General features: G+C 51.3%; 1 protein-coding gene across 1 annotated transcript in view; it reads left to right on the top strand.

Annotated features, from left to right (window-relative positions):
- The first annotated feature begins 4,155 nt into the window (after positions 1 to 4,155).
- The window catches only part of foxo1a (forkhead box O1 a), a 95,255-nt gene continuing 88,406 nt past the window's right edge, over positions 4,156 to 11,004 (top strand). Inside the window, exon 1 of the mRNA XM_078402849.1 lies at positions 4,156 to 4,824. Coding sequence (XP_078258975.1) covers positions 4,273 to 4,824 — 552 coding nt within the window. The 5' untranslated portion in view covers positions 4,156 to 4,272. The remainder of the gene's footprint in view (positions 4,825 to 11,004) is intronic.

The following is an 11,004-nucleotide window of genomic DNA, read 5'->3' as shown; positions in this document are numbered from 1 at the left end:
GAGTGTGTTTTGCTGTGTGCATCTGTGTGTGTATGTGTGGGTTTGTGTGTTTGTGTGTGTGTGTGTGTGTCTGTGTGTGTGAGTGTGCCTGTGTGTGTGTAGGTGTGTCTGTGTGTGTGTGCCTGTTTGTGCCTGTGTGTGTGTGCATGTGTGTGGGGTAGGGTGTGTGTGAATGTGTCTGGCTGTGTGTGTGCGCATGTGTGTGTGAGTGTATGTGTCTGAGAGAGTGTGTGTGTGTGTGTGTGTGTGTGTGTGTGCATGTATGAGACTGTGAGAGTGAGTGAGTGAGTGTGTGTGAGTGTGTGTGCGTGTGTGTGTGTGTGTGTGTGTGTGTGTGTGTGTGTGAGAGTGAGTGTGTGTGTATGTGTATGTGTATGTGAGTGTGTGGATGGGGTGTGTATGAGTGTGAGTATGGGGATGGGGTGTGAGTGTGTGTGAGTGTGTATGTGGGTAAGTGTGTGCGTGAGTGTGTGTGAGTGTTTGCGGGGGTGTGGGTGTATGTCTGTCTGTGTGTGTGTAAGTGAGTGTGTGTGCTTTGTTGTGTGTGTGAGTGTGTAAGTACATGTGAGTGTGTTTTGCTGTGTGTGCATGTGTATATGCGTGTGTGTGTGTCCGTGTGTGTATGTCTGTGTGTGTGAAAGTGTGTGTGAGAGTGTGTGTGTGTGCGGGTGTGGGTGGGGTGTGTGTATGAGTGTGTGAGTGAGTGAGTGTGTGTGTATGTGTGTGGGTGTATGTCTGTCTTTGTGTGTGCGTGGGAGTGTGTGTGTGTGTAAGTGAGAGAGCGGGTGTGTGTTTTGCTGTGGGTGTGTGTGTGAGTGTGTGTGTGAGTGTGTCTGTGTGGGGGGTGTGTGAATGTGTGTGAGAGAGAGTGTGTGCGGGGTATGTGTGTGTGTGAGTGTGTGTGGGTGTGAGTGTGTTTGGGAGAGTGTGAGTGTGTGTGAGTGTGTGTGCGCGCGTCTGTGTGTGTGTGTGAGTCTGTGTGTGAGTGTGTGTGAGTGTGCACGTGTGTGTGTGTGGGGTGTGTGGGTGTACATGTCTGAATGTGTTTGGGTGACTGCGTGTGTGTGAGAGTGCGTGAGAGTGCGCGTGTGTGAGCGTGTGTGTGAGTGTGTGTGGGTTTGTGTAATGTGAGAGTGTGTGTGTATGTGAGTGTGTGTGGGGAGAGTGTGTGTGTGTGTGAGTGTGATTGTGTGTGTGTGAGTGTGTGAGAGTGTGTGTGTGTGAGTGTGTGTGAGTGTGTGTGAGTGTGTGTGTGTCTGTGTGTGAGTGTGTGTGTGTCTGTGTGTGTGTGTCTGTGAGTGTGTGTGTCTGTGTGTGTGTGTGAGTGTGTGTGTGTGTGTGAGTGTGTGTGTGAGTGTGTGAGTGTGTGTGTGAGTGTGTGTGTGAGTGTATGTGAGTGTGTGTGAGTGAGTGTGTTTGTGAGTGTGTGTGTGAGTGTGTGTGTGAGTGTGTGTGTGTGTGTGCGGGGGGTGTGAATGTGTGTGAGAGAGAGTGTGTGCGGGGGTATGTGTGAGTGTGTGTGGGTGTGAGTGTGTTTGGGTGAGAGTGAGTGTGTGTGTGAGTGTGTGTGTGCGTGTGTGTGAGTGTGAGCGTGTGTGAGTGTGTGGGTTTGTGTGATGTGAGAGTGTGTGTGTATGTGAGTGTGTGTGGGGAGAGTGTGTGTGAGTGTGTGATTGTGTGTGTGTGTGAGTGTGAGTGTGAGTGTGTGTGAGTGTGGGGTGAGTGTGTGAGAAAGATTGTGTGTGGGGGTATGTGTGTGTGTGAGTATGTGTGGGCATGTGTGTATGAGTATGTTTGGGTGAGTGTGTGTGTGAGTGAGTGTGTGTGTGCGTGAGTCTGTGTGTGAGTGTGTGCGAGTTTGCGCGGAGTGTGCGTGTAAGTGTGTGTGTGTGTGGGGGTGTGTGGGTGTGCGTGCGTGAATGTGTTTGGGTGAGTGTGTGTGTGTGTGTGTCTGTGTGTGTGTGTGTGCATGTGAGTGCGTGTGAGTGTGTGTGTGAGTGTGTGTGTGTGCGAGTGTGTGTGGGGGTGTGGGGTGAGGGTGTGTGTGAGAGATTGTGTGTGTGTGTGAGTGTGTGTGTGGGGTGTGGGGAGAGAGTGTGTGTGAGTGCGTGTGTGTGTTTGAGTGTGTGGGGGGTGTGAGTGTGCGTGTGAGTGTGTGTGTGTGGGTGTGTGTGGGGGGTGTGGGGAGTGTGTGTGTGTGTGTGTGTGTGGGGGGGGTGTGAGTGTGTGTGTGAGTGTGTGTGAGTGTGTGTGCGAGCGTGTGTGTGTGTGAGTGTGTTAGTGTGAGTGAGTGTGTGTGTGTAAGTGAGTGTGTGTGTGTGAGTGTGACAGTGTGTGTGAGTGTGTGTGTGAGTGTGTGCATGACAGTGTATGTGTGAGTGTGTTGGAGTGTGTGTAAGTGTATGTGTGTGAGTGTGTGTGCGCTTGTGTGTGAGTGTGTGTGAGTGTGTGTGTGTGTGTGTGTGTGAGTGTGTGTGCATGAGTTTGTGTGAGTGAGTGAGTGTGTGTGTGAGTGTGTGTGTGTGTGTGGGGTGTGTGTGTGAGTGTGTGTGAGTGTGTGTGTGTGTGGTGGTGTGTGTGTGGGTGTGTGTGTGAGTGTGTGGATGTGTGTGTGTGTGTCTGTGTGTGTGTGTGGGTGTGTGTGTGAGTGTGTGTGTGTGTGTGTGTGGGGTGGTGTGTGAGTGTGTGTGTGAGTGTGTGTGTGGGGTGGTGTGTGAGTGTGTGAGTGTGTGTGTGTGTGGTGGTGTGTGAGTGTGTGTGTGTGTGAATGTGTGTGAGTGTGTCAGCTCCGGACCATGTGTTTACTCAGTGTAGCGGCTGAGCTGGGGGCGGGGCAACAACAAAGAACACCGCCCTGCTATTGGTCTGTGGTGCTGACTGGCCGGGGAAGGGGCGAGGCTGATTGGATCAGCCGCCTGCCCGTCAAGAGCTGTGTCCCGCCCCTCCCTCTGTTGGCAGAGAGCGCAGCTCCAGGGCACAATACCGCGCCTGTGTATGTGTGAGAGAGAGAGAGAGAGGCTGTGAGAGAGAGTGGGAGAGACACAGAGAGGGAGGGGGAGAGAGACACAGAGAGAAAGAGAGGGAGAGTGGGAGAGAGAGAGACAGAGAGAGAGAGAGAGAGAGAGAGAGAGAGAGGGAAGGAGGGAGAGAGAGAGAGAGAGGCTGAGAGAGAGAGGGAGAGAGAGAGGAGTAAGAGACAGAGGGAGGGAGAGAGAGAGAGAGAGAGAGAGAGAGAGAGAGAGAGAGGCTGTGAGAGAGAGTGGGAGAGACACAGAGAGGGAGGGGGAGAGAGACACAGAGAGAAAGAGAGGGAGAGTGGGAGAGAGAGAGACAGAGAGAGAGAGAGAGAGAGAGAGGGAAGGAGAGAGAGAGAGAGAGAGAGAGAGAGAGAGAGAGAGAGAGAGAGAGAGAGGCTGAGAGAGAGAGGGAGAGAGAGAGGAGTAAGAGACAGAGGGAGGGAGAGAGAGAGAGAGAGAGAGTGGGAGAGAGAGAGAGGCTGAGAGAGAGAGTGAGAGAGAGTGAGAGGGAGTGACAGACAGACAGAGAGGGAGGGGGAGAGACTGAAACAGAGAGCGAGAGTGCGAGAGGCTGTGGGGTAGAGAGAGGCAGATAGAGAGGGAGGGAGCTAGACAGGACGCCTCTGTCACCAGTACTATGAGCACTGACGGCCGCTCCGCCCCGCTCGCTTTGTCCGGCAAAATCACTGTTTCCTTTCGGAGCTTCGTCGACTAGTGACCATTTCTCCAGCGGCTCCTTCTTTAGTTTCTGTGTGTGTGTGTGTGTGTGTGTGTGTGAGTGTGTGTGTGTGAGTGTGTGTGTGAGTGAGTGTGTGTGTGTGTGTGTGGGGAGGGGGGTTGTTTTCCTTTTGGGGGGCTGCCAGTTGGTGAAGTGACGGAGTAACTTTTTCACTGGACTTTGTGTTGGGTTTTTTTCCCTCTCCGGGCCTGGCAGAGAGGGGCTTGGCTGGGGTAGGGTAGGGTAGGGTAGGGGTGGGGTGGAAATCCCGAGTGGAAAGTAACTTTGTGTCAGGGAGCGGATACAGTGTGAGAGGGGGGAGAGAGGGGGGAGTTTGTGGGAGTGGATACTGTGTGAGAGGGGAGTTTGTGGGAGTGGATTCTGTGTGAGAGGGGAGTTTGTGGGAGTGGATACTGTGTGTGGGGGAGGCGAGACATTGACAGAGCGGATCGCGTGTGTCAGGGAGTGTTACAGTGTGTCAGAGCTGCCTTGTGTAGCTCTGGTGTCAGGGATCCGTCGCTGGATACGGTGCGAGCCATGGCCGAAGCACCGCCACTGCAACACGCCGTGGACATCGACCCGGATTTCGAGCCCCAGTGCCGGCCGCGATCATGCACCTGGCCCCTGCCCCGGCCCGACTTCAGCTGCGCCTCGTCGCCGGCTTCCTCGGCCAAGCAAGACGACCGGCCGGGAGACTTCAACCTCACCCCAGAAGGAGCGGGCCGGGCGAGCGCGTCGGTGTCGCCCGCTCTGGTGCTGGAGGAGCAGGAGGAAGAGCTGGAGGCGAAGCCCGAGTGCTGCGGGGACCTCCAATGTGCGCTCCCCGGCTGTCACCACCAACACCAGCAGCAACAGCAGCAGCAGCAGCAACAAGTGTTGCCGGCAGCCGCCACCTCGGCCGCCCAGAGGAAGAGCAGTTCTTCCCGCAGAAACGCCTGGGGCAACCTGTCGTACGCCGACCTCATCACCAAAGCCATCGAAAGCTCCCCCGAAAAGAGACTCACCCTGTCGCAGATCTACGACTGGATGGTCCGTAGTGTCGCGTACTTCAAAGACAAGGGAGACAGCAACAGTTCAGCGGGATGGAAGGTGAGAGAGAGACAGACACAAGTTGCTTCAGAGGCAACTAAATGTTATCAACTTCTGATTTAAAGAACACAAATTGTTACCTATTTTTTATTTCAAGAGAGCAAATTGTTATCTGTTTTTTATTTCAAGAGAGCAAATTGTTATCTGTTTTTGATTTCAAGAGAGCAAATTGTTTACTGTTATCTTTACATTTAAAAGGAGCAAAATTATATCTACTTCAATTTAAAGGGAGCAAAATATTATCTGTTTTTATTTGAAGTGAGTCACTTTTACTTCGCGTTTACTTAGTGTGCAAAGTATTATTTAGTTTTTTTTAAACCTAAAGGGATCATAACGTCATTTAGTTTTAAAGGGACCAACGTGTTATTTTTTTTCTATTTATTTAAAGGGTTCAAACAATTATTTAAGTTTTTATTTATAGGAAGCAAAATGTTAACTAGTTTTTATTTAAAGGGAGCAAAACAATGCTCCCTTTAAATTGAGGTTTTTTTTAAATTTAAAGAGAGCAACGTTTAAATATTCCAGTGCTGGTGCGTGCGAACTTGTGATTGGATTTGTTATGTTTAACTATTTTTTTTAAAAATCAGATGTTTTTGCAAAATGTCCATGCCTTCACTTGTGGATATTCTAAGATTATTATACTTTCCACATCCACTTAGTCTGGCAGGAAGGAAATCTGATAGGAGTGATATGGAAAACTGGCTGTTTAAATATTCCGCTCATAGGAAAGTAAAATGATTTGTATTTTTCTACACCATCCTACACTGCTAATCGTAGACTGTTGAACGTGAGCCCCCCCCCCCCCCACCCCCCCCACCCCCCGTATCTTCCACTAATCCATTAGTTTATAAACGGTGGCGCAGTTCTTTGATCAGTAGAATAGCTGGGGCGACCAAACAATTCTAGACCATCCTGGATAAGTAATCAAGGAACTGTCCCTCGCGCAAACGGATGAGGGACATTTTTTGACAGTTTCACTGCGGATTTCCAAAACATCCTCGAGGGCAAATATTAATCCTGTTTGCACCACATTTACAGTCTGCTATTAAAGTTAAGCGGCCACCGCATTGCGTATTATGAAAAGATTTGTTCAGCCTTGAGAGAGAGAAAAAAAAAAACTCAATTGATTTGCAAATACATCAATATTGACTGACGTTCGCTAAACCAAATAAAGCCTTTTCTTGTGCTTTTGGATAGTTTGACACCAAAAAATGGTGTCATTTCAAGACAATTTGGTTGTGGGAAAGTCTGTATGAGGTTTATAAGGGTAGTCGCGCCATGACTTGGCAACAAGCCTATTTGATCATGTTTATACCTTATTTACGTTGTTAAATGCGGCGCCGGCTGGTGTAAAGGGCATGGATCGGGGAAGGCCGAGTTTGTGTGGAGCAAATCCCGTTTGTTCAGAGGCTGTTGGCTCTCGCGTCAATTATTAGTTAGCTCAGCGGGGCCGAGTCGTAGGCTGAGCATAGGTGGGGGGGGGGGGGGGGGGGGGGATCAACTTATTTTGTCTTTTGGCTGCGACCACACTAATCAGTTGGCATACCCCGATGAGCAGCTGCCTGCTTTATAGCCCGGCCACTCTGATCACAAAACTGGAGTAAAAAGTTTTGAGCTGGATTTAAATAAAAACGTGCGCAGTTTACAAAGTGTTGCCAAAATATCCAAACTGCGTCCAAATTGGGGACCAGATTTAGTCGACGTGATTTTGAAATAATCCCGCGTTCGCGGTGAAGTTTGTGACAGCACTTTGTTCGCGGGTTGGTCGCGTTGAACAATTCCACACCTTCTTCAGACGACATTTAGACAGATACATGTATAGAAAGGGTTGAGAGGGCTATGGGCCAAATGCAGGCACGTGGGACGACACTTTGGATGGTGTGTGTGTGTGTGTGTGTGTGTGTGTGTGTAGAGACTTCCACACAGTAGACTGTTCCACACTGGAGTGACTCAGCGGCAGCATCTCTGGAGAGAAGGAATAGGTGACGTTTCGGGTCGAGACCCTTCTCCAGACTGAATCAGGATCAGTCTGACGAAGGGTCTCGACCCGAAACGTCACCCATTCCTTCTCTCCAGAGATGCTGCCTGTCCCGCTGAGTTACTCCAGCATTTAGTGTCAACTATCGAGTTGAACCAGCATCTGCAGTTCTTTCCTGCACAGAGCTGCCCCGCTGGCCAAGGTGGGCTGAAGGGCCTGTATTCCGTGTTGTACAACTCAATGAACGTCCTGTCTGAAATCAGCGAGAATTTCTGATTGTTTTTCTTTTGGGTATTGTGGTCTCAAATCTGTTTCTTTTTGTCAGTAATCAAATAATCAAAGTATAGACCGCACATAGCGCACTGTGTACAGTTCTAGTCACCCAGCTACAGGAAGGATGTCGTTAAGTTGGAAAGGGTGCAGAAGAGATCCACCAGGATGTTACCTGGGCTTGTGGGCTTGAGTTACAGGGAGAGAGGTTGGATAGGCTGGGACTTTTGTCTTTGGAGCGTGGGAGGCTGAGGGGTGACCTTATTGAGGTGTACAAGATCATGAGCGGCACGGATAAAGTGAACGCTCACAGTCTTTTTCCCAGAGTAGAGGATTCTGAAACTAGAGGGCACAGGGTTATGGTGAGAGGGGAGAGATTTAAGAGGGACCTCAGGTCGCAGCGTTTTCATTCAGAGGGTAGTCCGTATCTGGAACGAGCTGCCAGAGGAAGCTATAGACGCGGATTCAATTCTAACTTTTAAAAGACTTGGACAGATATATGGACAGGAAGGGTTTAATTGGATGTGGGCCAAATGCAAACAAAGTGGACAAGGTGGGCCGACTTGTACAGCTGTACAACTCTATGAACTATAACAAATGCCAGCTCCCTGTCAGCCAGGCTCATAACAGTGCAGCATTCATTAGACAGATAAAGTCTCACAGCACGGAAACAGGCCCTATCGCCCATCTCGCCCAAGATGCCCCATCTACACTAGTCCCACCAGCTTGTGTTTGTCCCATCTCCCTCTAAACCTATCCATGTACCTGTCCAAATGCCTTTTAATTATTATTATCGTTCCTGCCTCAACTATCTCCCCTGGCAGCTCGTTCCATTAACTCACCACCCTTGTGAGTGGAAAAAGTTGCCCTTCAGGTTCCCATTCAATCTTTCCTCCCTCACCTTAAACCTATGCCCTCCGGTTCTTGATTCCCCTAGCCTGGGTAAAAGACTCTGTGCGTTCACCCTGTCGTTTCCTCTCGTGATTTTATACACCTCTATAAGATCACCCCTCATCCTCCTGCGCTCCAACAAATAAAGTCCTGGTCTGAAGAAGGGTCTCGACCCGAAACGTCACCCATTCCTTCTCTCCCGAGATGCTGCCTGACCTGCTGAGTTACTCCAGCATTTTGTGTCTACCTGCTCAACCTCTCGCTATGTCTCAGGCCCTGGAGTGCGAAGTTGCACTGAAGTGGGCTGCTTTATGAGCCAGTTTGGGTGGGTGGGGGAGGGAGGGAAAGGAGGGAGAGGGAGAGAGAGGGGGAGAGGGAGAGGAGGGAGGGGGAAAGGGAGGGAGAGGGAGGGATGGGTGGAGGGAGGGGGAGAGGGAGGGAGAGAGAGAGAGAGGGGAAGGGAGGGAGGGAGAGGGAGAGGGAGGGAGGGAGAGGGGAAGGAGAGGGGGAGAGAGGGAGAGGGAGGGTGGGAGGGAGAGGGAGGGTGGGAGGGAGAGGGAGGGTGGGAGGGAGAGGGAGGAAGAGAGGGAGGGTGGGAGGGAGAGGGAGGAAGAGAGGGAGAGGTGGATCACAGGGCGCCAGCCCGCGTCTGTCAGTGCCGCCGCAACCCAACCTGCTGTCCGCTCGTCCGCCCCGCCCCCGCACCGCCCCGATTGGCCGGCGGCCTCCCCCTAGGGCCTCCCATTGGCCGGCGCCGCTGTCCATCATCCCGGCCACGCAACCCTGATGGGCAGGAGGGGAGCCGTGGGCGCTGCCCGGAGTAACTCAGCGTCTCTTGGGGCAGGGCAGGGGAGGGGAGGGGAGGGGAGGGGTCCCGACCCGCAGCATCGCCCGCTATAGACGCTGCCCGTCCCGCTGAGTCGCTGCTGCACTCACTGCGGACACGAAGACAAGTTGCAGAGACAACTTGCCAATCACTGCACAGCCCAAAGCAGAGGCGGCGGCTGCCCGCTTTGGACCTGTGTGTGTGGGTGGGGGCAAGGGGGTCTCCCGTGTGGGTGGGGGCAAGGGTGTCGCCCATGTGGATGGGTGTAAGGGGCAAGGGGGTCGCCCATGTGGGTGGGTGTAAGGGGCAAGGGGGTCGCCCATGTGGATGGGTGGGTGGGTGGGTGGGTGTAAGGGGCAATGGTGTCGCCCATGTGGGTGGGGGCAAGGGTGTCGCCCATGTGGGTGGGTGTAAGGGGCAAGGGGGTCGCCCATGTGGGTGGGTGGGTGTAAGGGGCAAGGAGGTCGCCCGTGTGGGTGGGTGTAAGGGGCAAGGGGCAAGGAGGTCTCCCGTGTGGCTGGGGGCAATTGCTCTCTCCCCCGACTTTGCAACTAGTTGGCAACTTGTGGCCCCGCGTCTCCCGGTTGTTTTTGAGAGCTGAATGGAAATGCATGTCGATGTTTTGGTCAAAAGTGAATGGAGCGATAGATACCCCGCTTTGTTGAGCGAAGATAAAAACACGAGGCAGCCCGCGGAACGGCTCGTTATTTTTGCACCTTCCGGCAAAACAGCCACAATAAGCCGTGATGCGTTTCCTTATAGGTTGGAAAATAACACATTTTTTCAGAATTGACTCATTCTGAACCCGCTTGAACTGTGCGAGTGTTTATGTTCTGGACAGCTTGGAATATGACACACGCTGCCGAGATGGACATCCATCACCTGTCTTGTTGACGACAATCTCACACCGCGGACTTTTTCAGGTGTCTTGCTCCAGTGTAACATTCTGGAGCAAGTCCAGACCCAGAGAGATGTTGGCTGGCTTCAGATGTCCTTGATTGAATCACACCTGCGCCACACTCTGAACTTTCACACTGCTTTTTTTTCTTCTTAAGAACGACCATTTGATTATTTATTTGGGAACAGCTCTGCCCAAGACCGCAAGAAATTGCAGAGAGTTGTACATGTAGCCCAGACCAGACCAGACTCCCCACCACTGACTCCATCTGCACTTCATGCTGCCTCAGAAAAGCAGCCAACATCATCAAAGATAGACACAAAAAGCTGGAGTGACTCCTGGAGAGAAGGAATGGGTGACGTTTTGGTACACACAACAATGAAGGGTCTCCACCCGAATTGTCACCCATTCAATAGACAATAGGTGCAGGAGGAGGCCATTCGGCCCTTCGAGCCAGCACCGCCATTCAATGTGATCATGGCTGATCATTCTCAATCAGTACCCTGTTCCTGCCTTCTCCCCATACCCCCTGACTCCGCTATCCTTAAGAGCTCTATCTAGCTCTCTCTTGAATGCATTCAGAGAATTGGCCTCCACTGCCTTCTGAGAATTGGCCTCCACTGCCATTCCTTCTCTCCAGAGATGCTGCCTGTCCCGCTGAGTTACTCCAGCATTTTGTGTCAACGGTTTAAACCAGCATCTGCAGTTCCTTCCAACATAATCAAAGCCTTGTCCCACCCCGGTCATTCCTCCTTCTCCTAGCTCCCGCCCGGCAGAAGGTTCAGAAGCCTGAAAGCGCGCACCACCAGACTCAGGGAGAGCTTCTTCCCCTCTGTTATCAGGCTTCTGAACGGTCCTTCCATAAGCTAGGTTACTGTCCGATTCACCTCTACCCCATTGTAGACTTTCGACTTTGTGGAACTGATGCGCTACAGTGCTGAGAAATATATTCTGCACTCTGTATCTTCCCCTTTGCTCTACCTATGGTACTTGAGTTTGACTTGATTGTGTTTGTGTATAGTATTATCTGATCTGTTTGGATAGCATGCAAAACAAAGCTTTTCACTGTACCTCAGTACACGTGACAATTATAAACCTAAACCTAATTATTTACCGTGACAATAGCATTCTGTTCCAATACATTCCATTCTACAAGTAGATTTTTAAAAGATTTTTTTTTAGATTTTAGAGATACTGGACAAATGCTGATGGCCAGTTTAACTGTCACGTGTACCGGCAATGGAACGATGACATTCTCACTTGCTACAGCTTATCATGCATGTAATAACTCTCAAAATATTGAACGATCAATAATAC

The sequence above is a fragment of the Rhinoraja longicauda genome, chromosome 7, assembly GCF_053455715.1.
Source record: "Rhinoraja longicauda isolate Sanriku21f chromosome 7, sRhiLon1.1, whole genome shotgun sequence".
Classification (NCBI taxonomy): domain Eukaryota; kingdom Metazoa; phylum Chordata; class Chondrichthyes; order Rajiformes; family Arhynchobatidae; genus Rhinoraja; species Rhinoraja longicauda.
The sequence above is the reverse complement of the archived record's forward strand: the minus strand, read 5'-3'. Positions and strand labels throughout refer to the sequence as shown.